The sequence below is a fragment of the Physeter macrocephalus genome, chromosome 11 (genome assembly GCF_002837175.3).
Source record: "Physeter macrocephalus isolate SW-GA chromosome 11, ASM283717v5, whole genome shotgun sequence".
Lineage (NCBI taxonomy): Eukaryota > Metazoa > Chordata > Mammalia > Artiodactyla > Physeteridae > Physeter > Physeter macrocephalus.
This window is the reverse complement of record NC_041224.1, coordinates 65280762-65299498: the sequence shown is the minus strand read 5'-3', so window position 1 is coordinate 65299498 and position 18737 is coordinate 65280762. Positions and strand designations below refer to the sequence as shown.

The 18737-nt window shown below is 54.5% G+C and overlaps 1 protein-coding gene across 3 annotated transcripts in view; it reads right to left on the bottom strand.

Annotated features, from left to right (window-relative positions):
• Positions 1-1077: 1077 nt before the first annotated feature.
• Positions 1078-18737, bottom strand: part of CD276 (CD276 molecule) — a 29280-nt gene continuing 11620 nt past the window's right edge. For 2 of the 3 annotated variants that reach the window (XM_055088098.1, XM_024128830.3), the window contains 10 exons: positions 14154-14280; positions 13602-13643; positions 11806-12153; positions 11309-11623; positions 10370-10708; positions 9890-10186; positions 6123-6257; positions 5004-5045; positions 3554-3589; positions 1078-1341 (listed from right to left, as the gene is read on the bottom strand). In XM_055088098.1, the coding sequence (XP_054944073.1) occupies positions 1319-1341; positions 3554-3589; positions 5004-5045; positions 6123-6257; positions 9890-10186; positions 10370-10708; positions 11309-11623; positions 11806-12153; positions 13602-13643; positions 14154-14280 (1704 nt within the window). In that variant the 3' untranslated portion in view covers positions 1078-1318. The remainder of the gene's footprint in view (positions 1342-3553; positions 3590-5003; positions 5046-6122; positions 6258-9889; positions 10187-10369; positions 10709-11308; positions 11624-11805; positions 12154-13601; positions 13644-14153; positions 14281-18737) is intronic. The other variant, XM_055088099.1, reaches the window with a different exon arrangement.

Genomic DNA, 18737 nt, shown 5'->3' with positions numbered 1-18737 from the left:
TCCTCAGAGTCCCACATTTAAATTAGAAATCCCCACATCTTTCATTCCTGGTGAAGGGAGGGATGTCAACAGGAGGACATCAGATCATCAGAAGTTTACTCCACTGGAGGCTGGGGAACCAGCCAGAGACAAGCCAGGAAGTGGCTGCCCAGCCCCAGAATAGCACCATGGTGGGACAGGGGGCTGTCCCTGCCCGCAAGCTCCAGCCAGCGAGGAGAGGTCCCAGGCTTCCCCTATGCTGCGGCTCTCAGCTTCCCGGTGTCTGTCAGGCCTTGGCTGCCTGCCCCCCTGCTCATGCCTGGAAAGACACTCTGGAAACCATCAGATTCCCCAGTCGTGGTGAGAGGCTTTGTCCCTCTCTCCAGGTTTCGGCCCCCACCCTCTGTTCTCGGTAAGGATTAGGGATGGGATGGGAGTGAGGTATCCAGGGAAATGCGGTACAGGAGTACAGTAGGGAGCCAGGCAGGAGCCCCTCACAACCACTCTTTCCTCACGGGTTTCCCAGCTGAAGGGCAAGCTCCTTAGGGAGGGGATTGTCTTCTCACGCAGGGTCCCCAGCACCTAACACAGTGCTGACACCCCATAGATGCTCAGTGAACATTACTTGAGTGGATAAACGAAAGGGAAGTCAGGAAAAGCAGAGGGGACAGAAGCTGACCCCAAGGGGGCCCACGCAGCCGCCCAGAGGCCCAGTGTGACCAGCACGTGCTTCCCGTGGGGAGGGCGGGCAGAAGGTGGGGCTCCCAGGGCACAGCCCAGGGCGCCACGGAAGAGACGGGGCCAGGGGAGGTCCTCACGTGTTCCAGCACGTGCAGCTGCATGTCTGCATGCCTGGGGGAGGGGCCCTGTCTTCACTTAGTAGGACAGGGGAAAGGCCAACTTTAGGGACACAGCCGAAGGAGAAGCTCGAGGAAATGCTAAGGCTGCAGTGGCCCTGTCAGAGGACACAGAATTACGGGCAGGTGGGAGAAAAGGCTGAGAAGTGATCATTGGTGACTGTGTATCACATCTTTGAAGAAGAAAGGCAGCCTGCTGGTCCATGTAGCATATCCATTGGAGAAATAAGGCGGCAGGATGACTTATGTATCGTGTCACTGGAGAAATAAGGCAGCAGGATGACTTGGGAATCATGTCCATCGGAGAAATAAGGCTGCAGGGTGGTCTGTGTATCGTGTCCTTTGCAGAATGAGTAGACCCGCTAGAGTAGAAGCCATCTGTTAAGGGCAGAGAAGCCCCCAGCCCAGGGCTCACACTGAGACCCCAGTGCAGCCAGAGGTGGGAACCCCAGGGCAAGGCAGCAGCTCCCTGGTCCTCGTGGTCAGGCTATTTCTGGTCCATCATCTGCATTTCATGATGGGAAGGAGAAAAAGGGGGGAGAGCATTAAATGCAGGAGTTCTACTGTCGGGAGCATGCCAGAACCCCAGGGATGTGGTCACATACTCAAGGGGAAGAGTATGTGTGACAGGGCCCAGCAGTCTGACTAGCAGCCCCCTGCATCAAGCACTGCCCTCAAGGCTCAGACAGACAGACAGACACACACACACACACACACACACACACACACACACACACACACACACACACACACACACACAGCAGCTGGGCATCAGACAGGCCACGAGGGTGCCTGGGGGAGACTGCCCAATCCTCGCCAGCCTCTTTCTCAATCCCCAGGGGTTCACCCACCCTGCACACAACCCTCCCCTCTGTCTGGCACACTCTTCCCTTCCCAACTCTGCCCCCACACCCTCCCTGTCCTTTGATCCAACACACACACACACACACACACACACACACACAGCAGCTGGGCATCAGACAGGCCACGAGGGTGCCTGGGGGAGACTGCCCAATCCTCGCCAGCCTCTTTCTCAATCCCCAGGGGTTCACCCACCCTGCACACAACCCTCCCCTCTGTCTGGCACACTCTTCCCTTCCCAACTCTGCCCCCACACCCTCCCTGTCCTTTGATCCATCTTCTTCACCCCATAGATTCACACCCCTGGCCTCACTGCACTCCCTGACCTGAACGGAGAGTTTAGATGGTCCGGGGCATGTGTGACCCTGCCCCTCCCTCTCCCACCCTTTGGGCTCCGTCTGTCCCTGGAAGAGTAGCTCTCCCTTCTGGGGACTGCATCTGTGCTTGTCCCAGCCTGGCCAGAGACCAGAGGGCCCCCTGCTCCACACATCCAGGCTGACGTCTGATCTCCATCTGCTCGATCCTTCTATGCCTCATTTGGTTCAGGACAACAGGGAGGCGGATAATTTATCTCCATCCCTCCAGACGCCAACACAGGCCTCCACTCCTGCCATGGAACGTTCTACAGCATTTTGAAGGACTTGCATTACAGAGCACTTCTGCATTTGGCACCTTGGCATCTCGTAAGGGAGGTGTGACAGGATTTCACTCTATTCCACAGATGAGGAACCCCACTGGAAGGTTATGGGCAGAGACTTAAAGCGAGGTCTCCCCTAGGGGGCTCCTTCTTCTGCATGATGCTGCCTTTCTGAAGACCTCTCACCCAGCTTTTATCATGAATTCTGCACAGGTTTCTGAGGGCCCCACTGCCCCCCACCTCTGGGATTTTCCTGAGCACAGGGCCTATGTCCTTCCTTCCTTTCTTCCCAAAGAAAAGCTAAATGCAGGGATGAGCCTCCAGGGACTTGGTGAAAGTTTATTTCCTAACAGGGACAACAAGGCGACCTGAAAATTATTTAAGGCTCCATAACCTCTGGCCAAAAATTAAGGTCCCAAAACCTTTGATTTTCTAGCTGGAAGCCACTCATATTTAATGACAAGTCTGCATCAAGGAATAGTTTGTGCAAAATACACACGCGCACAGACACACACACACAGATACACATATATTTATACACAAATACACATACATAGGTGTGGCTCCTGGTTACTTTTAATAAGGAAAAATCTCAAACTAAACTAACCTCCAACCAACCACTTGCAAATATAACTGCTGATGTTACAGTAATCTAAATAATAATGATTGCTAACACTTACTAACCACTGACTATCGACCAGGAACGTGGCTGTCTAGCTGAAAACCACATTTCCTAGCCTCACTTGAGTTAGGAGTCATGTGACTAGGTTCTGACAAATGGATATAAACGGGAGTGACAGGAGCTATTTCTAGTCAAGCCCTAGAAGAAAATGTCCCCTCCCTCTCCTTTTCCCCCTTACTTCTGGAGGGCGTGTGGGAGCTGGAGCAGCTACTCTGGACCTGGGGCTGGAAGCTTTGAGTGGAAGAAGACAGAAACCAGGTAAGCGGAAGTTGGTTCCAGGGCACCAGTGGCCTTAAGACAACCTCGACTCCTGTCCTGGTTAAGCCTCTATCATATTTGCGTCCTGTTAGAGCAGCGGGGACCTTGGTTTCTCTGCCATTTCAACAGGGGTTAATCGAGGCTGCTCTTCTGGGGAGGGAGCCTCAGGGCAGCAGTGAAGGGTGATAATCACCCCAACCAACAACAACCCTCCCCAGCCTCCTACACACAGGTGCACAAACACACAGATACACAATCCCAAACACCACGTGTCTTTACCTTCTTTGCTTTCAGAGTGTTTCAGAGGCCGCAGGGCTGCAAAAAAAGGAAGGAGTACACAGTGAGGGGGGCACCGTGAAAAGTGGTGGGGTAGGGTGTTGGGCAGAGGCACAGGAGCCAAGGAAGAAATAAAGACTAGAAGAACTGGGAGGAGAAGGCAGGAGGGAGAGTGGAGAGGGTGAGGGCAACATCACAGCACCAGAAAAGGGGCCCTTGGCTGCTATCCCAAGTCCCAGCTCCACTCTGTGGCTTGTCACTCCTCCCCCGGGCCTCAGTTTTCTGCATCTCTACAATGGGAACAACTCCCCGGCCCTCCTATGAGCTGGAGATGGGAGAGTACGCTGAGCCGGCTCTACAAATAGGGTGAAGTGAGGCACTAAAGGAGGCTGCAAGTGTCCCCCGGTGGGCCTGGGATCGTGCAGAACTGGGACCCAGTGCTCTCTTAGCCTCCCTCTTCTCCCCACCCCCTCCCTTCTGCCAATTATACCTGCCTCCGAGCATGAAAAATGAGGCCTGACCCCAGGGCTGTCTCCACACTGGCCACACCCGGGGACACCAAAGGCAGAGAGTTAATTGACATAATTTACAGCAGTCCCCAGGGGTCAATTTTCTGCCCTTCCTTCTGCGGGTGTTGGGGGGAACCTGTGTCAACTGGCACCATCCCAAATGGCTCAGTGGGAACCTGCCTCCCCCCGCCAAGAAGCCCAGGGAAGAGAAGGCAGTGAGGCCTCCAGTGACCGTGGGGCACCAGTACCTTGGCACCCAGCCCCCGCTGGGCTCCAGGCTCGTGCCATGCCCTTTGCAAAGTCACTCGAGATAGCTTCAAAATGGCCCTCTGGTGCCATCAGGGCAGGATGACATTTTACAGATGAGAAACTGAAGCCCAGAGGAACAAAGCACTTTGACCAAAGTCACACAGCCTCTAACCAGAGTGGGACTGTGTCAAGCTGATAATACAGTCCTAACAACAGGACTGCAAAGTATGGAGCCCTTACAGGCGCCAGGTATGATACTAGGCCCTTTAGATACATGATCTCACTTAATGTAACCCACACAACCTATGAAGGGAGCAGTTAGGAGGAAACTGAGACCCAGAGAGGCAAAGTGACTTGCTCAAGGCCACTCAGCTTACATGAGCTGGAGCTGGAACTAAAACCCAGGCTGCCCTGTCTCCTGAGCCCTCACTCCACCCCTAGGAAGCCACCAGACTCCACAGTGCAGGTCCCTCAGGGTGGAGTGGCCTGGTAGGCGGGTAAAGGCAGAGGCAGGAGAAACGAATCAGCACCCGGGAGACCTGCCTGAGGTCTAACGCTGAGCAAAGACAGACGCACCTAGGTTGGGAGGCCTCAGGCCCCGGGACACACTTCATTCAAACCTTCAAGTGAACGTGGCCCCTCCAGACTCTGGAGTCCTCTCCCCTGTTCAGTGCCACCTCTTAGCTCAGACTTACCCGTCTTGGATCCTTCTCCATCCCCATCCTGGTCCTCAGCGCCTGGAAGAGTGAACCAAAACTTCCTCAGCCCCACTTTCTTCATTGAACTTCTGCTCCCGGGAGTGCGAGAGCAGGTAAATGGGGCTGAGCAGGCCTGGTCTATGGTCCAAATGCTGGACACAGGGTCAGAGCCCGAGACCAGCACAGAGCAGAGCGCTGTGGCAGGACGAAAGGGACCCCAGCCTGGAGCCCACCACCCACCTGGCCAAGGACCATCTACTTGCCCCTCCACCATCCACCAGCCCCATCACCCACCATCCACTCACTCACCAACCCAGTCAACCACCACCTCCAACGTGCATACCCACCCGTCTATGGTTCCTCATCCTTCCGCAGCCTGCCCAGCCACCTGCCACACAGGCAGCCACCCACCTGTTCCAACTGACCAGTCACCTCTCCGTTCACATACGCTCTGCTTCCTGACACCCAGTCATCTCCCACCCCTCACCACCTACTTTCATGTTCACCCACATACCACCCACCAGGGTCAACTCACCCACTCACCAATGTCCACTCACTCACCCACCACTCACTGGAGTCAACTTACCTATCAAGGTCAAACCACCTACCTATCGATGTCGACTCACCACCTACCAGTCACCAAAGTCAACTCCTACTGACCCCCCAGCCCAAGCAAACAGCAGCTGCTTCAGACTCTGCCCACTTGGAGGTAGACACACCCTCTCACGGTGACACGCAAACCCATGAAGCATTCACACTTGTGCTACTCGAGTTCCATGTGCTTTCACTCACAGACACTCCCATGTGACATAGGCTCTCCCAGTCAGGCTTGTTTGCACAGACACATCCATCCCCTTGTCGCACATCCACCACTCACTCCGAGTCACACTCATATCCACACTCATCCTGCCATGTCTGCACAACCACGGGCAGGCTCACACTTGTTTACAACACATGTTCGGCCTCAAGATCACACACACACACACAGTCTAGCTGCATTTGCACGCCCGCACTCATTCTGTCACTGGGAAGTGGCACTCGTGTTGATGTCACAGACACACTAACATACCCAGAGACACACGCATGCACACACGCACACCCCCCTCTCTCACTCACCTGCATTCTCCTCCTCACAGCTCTGTTTGATCTTTCTCCAGCACACGAAGGCCAGGGCCACCAACAGTGCGACGAGACAGACAGAGAGCCCCACGGTCACCCACAGGGCCTCAGGGGGGAATGTCATGGGCTGCCCTGGGAGGGGAGGTGGGGAGAATGGAGAGAGACTGTCATGCCTGGCCCCCAGTGGCCCTGAGGACAGCCCCTCTGCCTCCAAGGTGTGAACAGGGGCTCCTACCCTCACTGGGCCCCGACACCATGAAGAGAGCTTACTTAAGTTCCTGTGCCCCTTCCCTGCCCATCCATACACCCTCTAAACCCTGAGAGCCATGGCTGCCGTGGACATGCCTCAACCTGGGAGGGCTGAAGTGTCTGTGGTTGATGATGCTCAAGAACCTTCCATGGCTCCCTACTGACATGAGAATAGTGCTTCAATCTTCTTCTTTGTAATTCCACTGCTCCAGCCAAACTGGTGTCCTAACCATTCTCTGCAGAGGCTCCTTCCAGCCCCCTCACCATTGCTGTCAGTTTCCTCTACCTAAAAACTGCTCCCTAACTCTCCATCTAGCTTACGATTCCTCCTCGGGAAGCCCTCCCCGATTACCCCAGTCCCACCTGGTGACATCCCCCCATCTTATAGATCAGGAGTTGGCAAACTACAGCCCGTGAGCCAAATCTGACCTGTGGCCTGTTTTTGTAGAACCCTTGAGTTAATGATGGTTTTACGTTTGTAAAGGGTTACCAACAAAAGGAGAAGTGGCAGCAACAAAGACGGTATGTGGCCCACAAAACCTAAAATATACATTAGCCAGCCCTTGACAGAAGATGTTTGCAGATTCCCGTGTAAAGATGAGGGCGGACAGCGAGGGTGCCAGAGTGAAGGTTCTGGGTTTACCCAAGAGGAGGAGACTTGCCAGGGGAATGTTTCTGTGAAACACTGAGGGCCCCCCTGTTAGCTATCTCAGGGCAGAGGAAAGGAGTTGAGCCACCCTCGACTGGATCAGGGCCAGCAGCTGTTCTGAGCACACCATCCTCCAGCCCAGTCCCAGGACCCACGCAGGGTCCTGAGCGGAGGCCCTGGAGACAACAAATCTAACAAAAGCCAGGGAGAAGGCAGCTCCCGCAGAAGGTGCTGTCAGAGCAGACAGCAGTGCCATGAACCCTTGGGCAGTGGAGACCGTGACATAGATGCAGGGATTTGCAGCCGATGTCACTTTCAACGGGCATGGCTGGCAACGCTGCTGCTCTGGATATTGGCAGCAAAGGGACCCATCACCCTGGCGAGCAGGAGCAGGGAGGAGGACAGGAGCTGATACGAGGGGCCTGGAGGGTCAGTCCCTGAAGCTCATGGAAGGGACCTCTGGGAATCCCAGGGTGGGGCTCCTGCAGGAAAGCAGAGACACGGAAATACCCAGGAGGAGGGGCTCTTGCTATGTCCACCCTCAGGCTGGTGTTGGTGCCTGGAGCACAGGTCAGACTTGCCCTCATCCCACCAGTCAAGGACAGAGCGGGGCTCAGACCTGCATCTCCAGGCTCCATGTCCAGTGCTTGCCCCATAAAATCCCCTCCACATACAGCACCCCCAGGTGTGGGAGAGACCAGGCTGGAGGACTGAAAGTCTCAATCCCAGAGTGTTTAACAAGGCTCAAAGCTGCCTGAAGCAAAATACAGGCCAAGGGCTCCAAAGTAGGCCAGACCTGCTCTCACAAAAACAGGAGGCTGGGAGGTGGGGAGGAAAGGAAATTAGGCTGAGAGGCTAAAAGTCTGATTCTGGTTCTGGTTCAGCAGGCTGCCGGAGCCAAGGTCCACAGACCCCCGTGTGTGAGTTTAGATGGGCCACAAACCCTCAAAACTTAAATGCAAGTGACTGCATTTATCATGTATCCAATTTTCAAAGGGGTGTCTAATCACCAAAAGAGTCAGAGCCACTGAGCTAGCCTGTGGCCTTGGGAAAGTTCTCTCTTCTCTCTGGGTTTCAGTTTCCTCATCTGCGAAATGAAAGCACTTTAAATGTCAGCTACTAAAATTTTCAATTAAGATTTTTCTCTTAGGTGGGGTAAAGGTCCCCAGTGAGCAGGAACAGGAAAGGAGGATGGCAGCTGACACGAGGGGCCGGTCCATGAAGCACACTGAAGAAACCCCTGGGGATCCCAGGGTGGGGCTCCTGCAACAAAGCAGGGAGCAGAGCCACAGAAGTACCCAGGAGGAGGGGCTCTTGCTATGTCCACCTCTAGGCTGTTGTTGGTGCCTGGAGCACAGGTCAGCCTTGCCCTCATCCCACCAGTCAAGGACGGAGTAGGGCTCAGACCTGTATCTTCAGGTACATTGAGTATAATAACCACATTTATATTCACAAGCCCTTTCTACACAGTGTGGCGAATATCCAGTTCAGCCCAGTGTGCAAATTATCACAGCGTTCACCAATCCTTCAAGGTCCCCTCAACTCCCACCTGTCCCTGAGACTTCTCCTGAAACTCCAGCCCATTCTGACTACCCTGCCTTCTCTGAAAGCTTCACATTCTCTGTCAATCCTGCTCTAATATTTCTGATTCTCTCCTGTGGATACATCAGACCATATATTGTTCTCTAAAAGGTCAAAGAGACCCCTTGGGACATCCAACAGCCCAGGGCAGTGACTCCTCCATAGAAAGTACAGACCTGAGGGTCTCCAGAAAGAGGAGGGGATCAGCCTTGGGGAGGGGCTGGGCAGAGGGAACACAGCCTTGCCAGAAGGAAAGCCCTAAAAGAGAAGGAGGAATGAGCCTGAATTCCTAGAAGGCAAGTGTGATGGGCACTGCCTCTGAGCTTGCAGAAGTGAAGGCCACGTAATGTTCATGTAAGTGGGGGGAACAGGAAGATAGGAATAAGTCTGTGAATCCAGAGGCTTATGCAGAAACTGGCCACCAGGGGGATCAGGACTTGCATGGGCTTGTGGGTCGGGTGGAAGTCATGGAAGAGAAAATAGGAGAACCAGATGGACAGAACCTGCTGTCCTGACCCCAGAGAATGCAGGGAGACCCATGGGAAAGCTTAGTTGGCCCATGAGGAGGGACAGAGGAGCCAGAATGAGGTCCAAACAAGGATGAAGACTGCCTCCCCTGGCCTGAGTGTGGGTCTGAGCCCTCTTCACCTGAGTGCCACTCAGGTGGGCACTAAAGGAAGGGAAGTGTGTCTGGGCTAGAACCCCCAAACCAGAGATTGAGGCAACTGACAAAGGGGCGGCATTGATCTAGTGTTTGACCACATGGGGGCAGCAGAGAGAGCCAGGCTGTTCCAAAGGCTGCCTGGGTCCCGCTCAACTCCATCAGGATAACTGACATTGATGGGGTGAGGGGTATGGCCACCTAGAGAGGCCCAGCTGTCTCTCAGGGCCTCGCAGTCAGATGGTGCCCAGCATCAGATGGTGATGTAGCAACACCTTCCCAGCACTTGGAGAGGTTCCCGTAGGAAAGCACTCCAGAGCCATGCCTTCTGGCTGCTCCAGAACTCCCGCCCACACCTCCAGATCCAGGCAGGTACTCAGTCCCTGTACAAGAAGCACAAGTACCACCTAAGACACTCTTAGAAGGGCAAACACTACAAATGATTCCTATCAGCTCGATAAAGCAAGTCCCTTAAGGACTTCTTGGGGGAGAGTTTGAAACACCTGAAATGTATGAAAATGTTTTAAGTCTTCTGACCACCCAAGCCTACCTAAATTCCAGCTCAGGGTCGAAATAAAAAGCAATGGCCCCCTCTATCCTTCCCAGCTCTTCGTCTGCCCCTACCTGTGATGGTGACAGAGCCATGAGCGTCCTGCTGCAGCACGGGGTTGCGCACCAGGCAGCTGTAGGTGCCATTAGCGCCCAACACCACCCTCAGGACACTGCGCACGTCGAACAAGCCCTGCTCGTTAGCCATCTGCGACGTGGTTACGTTGCCGGTCAAGGGCGCACCCTGCCCATCCTGCCAGAACACTTCAGCCTCGGGGTAGCCCCGGTAGCTGGAGCACGTGATGGTCACCGTGTCCCCGGGCCGCAGGTCCTTGTTGGGCTCCAGGGTCATGCTGGGCTTTGAGTAGGGGGCTGGAGGAGAGCAGAGGGTAGAGGGCAGAGGTCAAGGTAAGGCAAAGGCAGTGAGACACAGTGGAGGGAAAAGGTGCCTGGGGCTGTGAGGACACGGGTTAGCACTGGGGCAGTGGGTAAAGGAGCTGCGGGAAGTATGAGGGGTGTGCCAAAGGGAGGGAACACCCCCTTCGCGGCTCTCACCTGCCACCTGCAGGCTGACCGCGGCGCTGCCGAAGTCCCGGATGCTCACGAAGCAGGTGAAGCTGCCCTCATCAGCCACGCGCACGCGCTGCAGCCTCAGGGACGCGTTGCCCTGAGCCAGCAGGTCTGGGAAGAGCGCGGTGCGATTGGCATAGGCGCTGCCCTGGTCGCGGCCCTCGGCGAAGCTGTGCACCAGCTGTTTGGTGTCTGTCAACTGCCAGATGAGGTTGAGCTGTGCCAGGCTGAAGCCGGGCTCGGGCGAGAAGGAGCAGCGCAGGGTGGCGTCAGTGCCCACGAGGGCTACCACGGGGTCTTCGGGAACCTGGACGTCCACAGCGCCTGAGGGCGAGGTTGGAGCGGCAGGTAGTGAGGAGGGGCGCCGACACTCTGGGCTACCACCCCACAGCATCCTGCTCCTCCTCCATCAACCCCCAGGTCCCGTTCCATCTTCCCATTTTCTCCCCAGACCTAAAAACAGATTAAGTCTCAGCACTTCCAGACGTGGAGTCTCCCTAATCTTCTGACAAGAATCACAGAAGTTTGGCCTTGGCCTGACAAGGTCCATCCCCGAGGGGGGGACCCGGCCTGGAGCAGCCTCCAGCCCTAGCAAAACTCCCCTTTCCGCCAGGATCCATTTCCCTCTCCTATCCTTCCGCTCTCTTGTGAGATATGAATGCTTCTCCATTCTCTCCAGAGGTTTCCAGAGCCCTGGAGTCAGGGGACCCAGAGAGCTGAGAGGACCTGTAATCATCACCCTCACGCACTCCCACCACGGTTAGATTGCCGCCTATGCACCCTGTGTATCTTTTCCGTTATTATTATTAGGCATCTCACTGTTCCGGGAGACTGAAGGTATGCAGCTAGATTCAGATACCGTGACCCCTGCACACAGGACCACCACCACCCCCAGGGGGACATTTAAGAAAACAAAACAAAAACCTGTGGGGCTTCTATGCGGTGTAATGGTGACAGAGCCATGAGCGTCCTGCTGCAGCACGGGGTTGCGCACCAGGCAGCTGTAGGTGCCATTAACGCCCAACACCACCCTCAGGACACTGCGCACGTCGAACAAGCCCTGCTCCTTAGCCGTCTGCGACGTGGTTACGTTGCCGGTCAAGGGCGCACCCTGCCCATCCTGCCAGAACACTTCGGCCTCGGGGTAGCCCCGGTAGCTGGAGCACGTGATGGTCACCGTGTCCCCGGGCCGCAGGTCCTTGTTGGGCTCCAGGGTCATGCTGGGCTTTGAGTAGGGGGCTGGAGGGGAGCAGGGGCAGAGGGCAGAGGTCAAGGTAAGGCAAAGGCAGCGGGACACAGTGGAGGGGAAAGGTGCCTGGGGCTGTGAGAACACGGGTTAGCACTGGGGCAGTGGGTAAAGGAGCTGCGGGAAGTATGGGGGGTGTGCCAAAGGGAGAGCACCCCCCCTTCGCGGCTCTCACCTGCCACCTGCAGGCTGACCGCGGCGCTGCCGCTGCCAAAGTCCCGGATGTTCAGAAAGCAGGTGAAGCTGCCCTCATCAGCCACGCGCACGCGCTGCAGCCTCAGGGACGCGTTGCCCTGAGCCAGCAGGTCTGGGAAGAGCGCAGTGCGATTGGCATAGGCGCTGCCCTGGTCGCGGCCCCAGGCGAAGCTGTGCACCAGCTGTTTGGTGTCTGTCAGCTGCCAGATGAGGTTGAGCTGTGCCAGGCTGAAGCCGGGCTCGGGCGAGAAGGAGCAGCGCAGGGTGGCGTCAGTGCCCAAGAGGGCTACCACGGGGTCTTCAGGGATCCGGACTTCCACTGCGGCGCCTGGGGATGCGGTTGGTGGGGTGGGACGGTGAGGAGGGGCCGGGACACTCCGGGCCTCCCTAGTCCCCCTCCCCTTCCGGGTTAACTTCAGGCCCTGTCCACCCCCCCCGTTTTTTTTTAAGGCCTAAGAGTTTATTACCTTTGGTTCTAATTCAATCGGCAGGAATATAGTAAGCACCCACTATGCCAGGGTTAAGAGTTAGGAATGCCACGGAGAACAACACCAGGGTCACACCCCTACAGAGCTTACGTTTTAGTGGGAGAGAGGGACAAACTAGCACACAAATTCTTATTAGTATGTGATTAGGGGTATGAAGGAAGAAAGCAAGACAATGGATAGAAAGCAAGGAGGTAGCTTTTCAAAACTCTGGCAGGTATTTTACACCTGTCTGTGCTGGTTGCATTTCCCAAATATATATTATCTTTATAAATTGTAAAAAGGGAGTCTTAAAAAAGTATGCACCAAAATGTTATTAGTGGTTTTCTCTGGATGAGAAAGACTCACAAATGTTTTTTCATTTTTCTTTTCCTAAATACACATGATTAGTTTTCATGCAAGAAAGAAAGAATGAATACCCATGCATTTAAATATGATGGTGAGCCATTTTCTCCATAAAGAGATATTAAGCTGAGATTGAAAGGGAATGAAAAAAGAGTACGACATAACCAGAGAAAAGCCCGGTGGGGCAGGTTCCCCCGCTCCTACCCCTGCCCTCTATCCTGTGGATTTACCCTGCAGCCTCCCACCCAGTCACCTCTGCCTCCAGTCCAGCTCTTCTTTTAGAGCCCTGGAAAGTTAAGTAGGGGTTCCTGATAGCTTTTCTTTTGGTGAGATGTGTCCCCTAGCCTGGCACTGCCATTCTTGGGTAATGATTAGTTTGTGTGCTTTGGGCACCAGCAAAGCAGGCACACTCAAAAAGTGTGAAGATCAAACAGTCTCGAAATAAAGCTCACTGAATACTGCACTCATTAAAGGTTTCTCACACTTAGAAAAATAGCATTTTATAGTTAGTATTTTCATCATGAATAACATACAGGGAGTAGGTGTCATCATCTTTGCAGCGTGTAGTGATCTCTAAAGGTCTTAAGGGGGCATTGGATCTCTTGCCACAATGCCAGGTGCCACAGGCCAGCTCTCCAGTTGGAGACCAACAGGGTGCCCCTTGTATCGGGCATTTGGGGGATGAAACCGGAGGAATCACCCAGACAAAGCCCTTTGTCTAAAGAAATCAAAGGATCAATAGCTCTGGGTAAAGCGGTGCTTCCTCTTTCCGACCACCAGATGGCACCAGACACTCAACTTTGTCTTCCCCTTGGCGGGAGAAGGCAAACTCTCCCTTAGAGCAGAAACTGATTAGGATTTGAATTATGATGATGTTGTTATTAAAGTAGCTGCCATTATTGAATGCTAACTCTGTGCCAAGAACTGTGTGGGAAGATTTACACACCTGCTGTGTGGCTGGCATCAATCTTGGTCCTGGGGATACATCCTGCTCTTGGAGCAGAGCAGGCAATAAACAAGCAAACATATAATATGTCAGGTGGAGACAAATGTTGGGAAGAAGCATGAATAAGGTCAGGGAAAGGGAGGGAAGATGAGCTATTTTATACAAGGTAGCCAGAAAAGCCTGGGGAAGGTGGCATTTGGGCAAAGGCCTGAATGAAATAAGGGATCAAGTCATGCAGACATTCAGGGGCAGAAAGTTTCAGGCAGAGGGAGCAGTATGTGCAAAGGCCCTGGGGAAGAAGCACACAGTTTGTTCGAGAAACAGCGTTATCACATTTAGTGCTCACATTACCATTTTACAGAAGAGAAAACAGAGTCTAAAAAATGTAAAGTAAGTTGCCTGTTGGATCCCAGAGGTAGGAATGAGGTGGACAGGGCAGAGGGGAGATTGGGAGGAGGTTAGCCAAAACCTCCCCAGCCCTGCTAGACAGAGAGGCTTGGTGGGAATGGTCCCCTCCTCCCCCACCTCCAGGCCCCACTCTGCTCCCCTCACCTGCGAGGCAGAACCACAGCACTCCCAGGGCAGTGGCCACACGCATGCCCGTGCTGCCCGGTCCGCACAGCATCTTCCCGTGAGGCAGCTGACAGCTGGGCTTTCCGTGATGGTAGGCTGCCCCTGCCTGCGAGGAAGAGGAAGTGGAAGTGAGGCCTTTGTCTCAAAATGTCCTCCCCAGGCCCTCTCTCACCTCATCTCCCCTGGACCAGCTTGGTGGAAGGCAGCAACTGCCCGCTGGGAGGTCCTCCCTCCTATACCCGCACAAGGCTCCCTGCTGAGGGATATCTTGAGAGATGCTGGCAGGAGGGAAGTGAGTCACTGGGGAGGCTGGATCAGGGGAGCAGGGCAGGGGGCAGCTGGGACCCACCCCTTCTAAGATGTTGCTATGCAAACAAAAGGAAGGAGAGGCAAGGCAGCTAGTAAAGGCAAGTCTGCCTGCTCAGGCCAAGGATGTACACGGATTGGTTTGGCTCAAGACAACAGCTGGTAGGGGAGAATAAGACTTAGAGATTGGCTAAGAGGTTGGAAGTTTATCCTAAAGGCAGCTGGGAGCCACTGAAGGTTCTGGAATAGAGGAAAGGATATGGTCAGAGCTGTGGTTCCTAAAGATTACTCTGACAGCATGTGCAGGATAAATGAAAAGAGCTGGACAGAAGAGACAAAGCAGGTCTGGGGGAAAGCGACAGCATGGTAGGACAGGGGAGAGAGAGAGGGAGCAGTCAGGGTGTCCATGGTTTTGAGCCCAGTGACCAGGTGGGGCACTCACGGAGACAGAGAATGTGGAAGGGTTCAGTGTAGGGCACGTACAGTGAGCAGTGTTTGTGCAGGAACTTCCAGGTGAGACTTCTAGAAGGAAGCCTGGTATATGAGTACAGGGCTGAAGGGAAAGGACACTGGCTAGTTTAACCTGTGTGTATTGAGTGCCCAAGACCAATCAGAAATGGACGAGGCCTGGACTGGGGCTGACCCCCCAAGCGGAGTCAGGACTGAGTGAGGTATTTCTGTGACTACACGTCAGACCTGAGCCAGGGAGGCCCAGACCTCCCTGGGTCCAGCCCTGCTCCTGGTCCTGGCTGTCCTCCTGCCCGCCCCCAGCCCCACCACCTTCTCCCTGTGTCCCACAGCTGCTGCCTGATTGTTCGTGCCACCTCCTGACCAAACCACGTCACCAGGGTCGATTCATGCTATCCAACACGATTTCACAAAAATATAAAAGGTTTCACATTCTCCAAACCACCCAGGGAGCTGGGCTGCCTGACTTGGTCCCATCCTGCAAGAAGAAAAATATTAAAGCCCAGATAAGGGAGGGGACTTCGTTAGTGTGATGTAATTTGCCAGAGAGCACAGATGAGAAGGGTTTGAGTTCCCCACCTCCTGACACACCTCTCTGCCCTTCCAGGGAGCAAATGTCATCAACAGCCATTAGCATCAATTCCAGTCACAGGCACCTAGCCTCAACCCTCCCAATCCCAGCCTAGCACCCCACTCCCCAACCCCCACACACACACCCAGCAGCTGAGCTGAGGGCGTCCCTTAACCAAGCCGGGTGCATCCTGCCCAGCACATCCTCCACCCCCAGCTGTCCGCGGCGGGGAAGCCCTGAGCAGCCACTTCCTTCCGGTCCAAACCTGGCGGCCGCCTGCTGAGTCAGCAGCCTTCGCGCTCCATTCATAAAGTCACCCTTGGCGGGCACCACATCCTGCCTACAAGGGCCACCACAGCCCAGAGGAAGTGCTGGCAGGCAGCGGCCTGCCATGCTTGCCTGACCACTGAAGGAATCACAGGGACTAAGGTTAAGAAGCCCCCAGATTCCAAGTCTCCCTTCCTTTCTTTCACCCCCCCAGACAGAACCAAGGCCTGTCCTTCCTGGGCCTCCCTCACCCTTCCCACTGCGGCCCATATGCCCACCGTCTCCCGCCCTGACCTGTGTGACCAGCACTCCTGTGATCCTCCTGGGACCCTCCAGTCCGTCCCTGACAACCCCACATTTCACATGTCTCCTCTTAGGACCTGAGGCAGGAATCTGCTCACATCCTTCCCCCACAGGCACCTCTCATGGTTCCCTATTTACCGCGGGAGTAAACCCACACGCCTCTGCCTGGCACTCAAGACCTTTCTCATGACTTCTCCTTCATCCATCAGGCTAATTCCTGCCACTGGGTTGTACTTGCCAGGGTCGTTTGGGACTGCCTGCCACCTCCACGAATGTGGGGAGGTCAGGGAGCACCTCTCTTCCGACCAGACCTATCAGGTTCCCCAAGGGCCGAGCTGTCCTTCCCTCCAGAGGGAGGATGAGAGGTTCCCAGGGCTGGGCATTGGATTTGCTCCCTTCAACTCCTTTCCTAGACTCTGGACTCAGGGAAGTTCCCACTCTCATGCTTTCCCTGGGGAGAAGCCCTTGACAGACCAGAACCGAGGACACCAAGAGACTCCCACCCCAATAGCTGGGCTCCCAGAGCTGAAGGCAGGAGGGAGAAACACATCTCAGAGACAAGGTGTTGCCAGGGAATGAGAGCATGGACTGTGACCAGTGGGACAGATGGGCTGCCTAGTACGCAGAGCCCCATGGAGACACACAGGCCTCACGCTGCATTCATACCACGTTGCCCACCTTTTCTGCAAAGGGGAATTGTCATCCCCAGGCAGGACCTGCCCTAGAGTCAGCAGGTACCGCCCCTCCCAGTGAGTCAGCAGACGGTTCTTCCTCCTCCTCCTCCTTCCCCCTCCCCAACCCCGTCTACCCCAGTTCCAGCCGAATGTGGGAACTCCACAGAACCCTTCCAGGAAAGACCACAGGGTGCCTTGGCTTTCCCAGAGGAGCAGGAGTGAGGGGGCCAGGCCACCCTTGGCCTGAGGGTACAGTAAGTACATCCAACCTCAGCAGAGGTGGAGCCACAGGGAAGCTCCCAAGAGATGACCCAAGATGTACCCCCATAAAGCCAAAACCAAAAATCAAGGGCTGAGGCTGGGCTCTTTACCAAGATGCCCCGGACCTGGGGATATCCAAGAGGAACTCCTTGCCCCTACCATGACCACCAATAGCACCCCATATTCGCTTAACCCCCTGCCTCTTCCCAATTCCTGCAGGGGCTGCTTGGACAACATTTCCCACAGAGAGGGCAAGAAGGATCAAGCCACATAACCAGTGTCAATCTTTGCTAGCCAGCATAGAAGCACAGCTTCTGAAAACAGCAGTTAAGCCCCTGGATCCAGCTATGCCTGAAGCAAGCTGCACACCTAGATTGCCCAGATACTTGAGCCAATCATTTTCTTCCCCCGTCAGCCCAGATTGAGCTAAGTTTCTATTACCTGCAATTGAAGGAGTCCTTGAATGTACATTCATTTGTGTATTTAGTTATTCACTTAACTATTCACCAAGTGCCTGGTAGGCAGGCACTGGGAACAGAGAGGACTAAGCTGCGTCTGTCTTGCATCAATAGGGAAGTGCACAGAAATCACCGCAGTTCCGTAAAGAGTGCTGTTTAAGATACAGTGAGGGCTATTTGGAGGCACCTCAGAGATATGATAACCCTAAAGGTGAGTGCTGACAAATGATGAGCAGCTCCGCAGGTAGACAGGCTGGGAAAGGTGGTCTCTCCCCAGCCCCAAGAGACCTGTCCTCCTGGCACTGCTTGTCTGCCTCTCAGCCAGATCTCTTTGAAACAGTAAAAAGTGAGCTCAAAGTTTGGGTTCTAGTCCCAGTTCTGACATTTTGCTGTGCAGTCTTAATAGGTGACTTCCCCTCTCTGAGCTCAATGTTCCCATCTATAAAAGAAAAAAATGCTTTACTGGATGCTAATGGAACTTCATTAGTACGTTAAGCCTTCATGTACTCTATCCTTAAGGTCTAGCCAATTAACTGCCATGCGGGTCACACTGAAATGTACAAAATGACTGTGGTAGAAACCACTAGTGTTCCCCTTACATCTATTCTCTTCCTCTTCTGTAGAATATTTTGTTAGGCACAGGGCCTCTTGGCTAAAGACTACAGATCCCAGCCTGCCTTGCAGCAGGGTATGGCCATGTGATCACTTTCTGGTTAATAGGATGTGGGAGGAACTGATGTGTACGACTTCTGGGGCATGCCTTTAAAGAGAAGGAGCATACCCTCTCTCTTCTCCTCTCCCTTCCCACTGGCTGGAACACAGATGTGGTGAGCCATCTAGGACCATGCTGCCAAAGGCAACACCCTGGGGACTGCAGAACAGCAGGACAGAAGGCCCCTGAGTGGCTGCAGTATCAGCCCTGGACATACCCGGACTGTCACTTGGGTGAGAATAAGCATCTATTCTAGCGTCACCGTTATTCTGGGTCTTTCTTACAGCCTCTGAAGTGACTAATTCAGGGACTCATCCCTCCCTTCCTCTCCCGCCTTCTCTTCCCCCTCTTCCCACCCCGTGAAAATTGCTACTGCTCAGAGCAGCAAAAGGAAACCACATCTAGAATAGGTGTTTCAGGGCTTCCCTGGTGGCGCAGTGGTTGGGAGTCCGCCTGCCGATGCAGGGGACACAGGTTCGTGCCCCGGTCCAGCAGTCACTTAATGATACCTGGGCACAGCTTAGGAGATATTTCAAGGGTAGA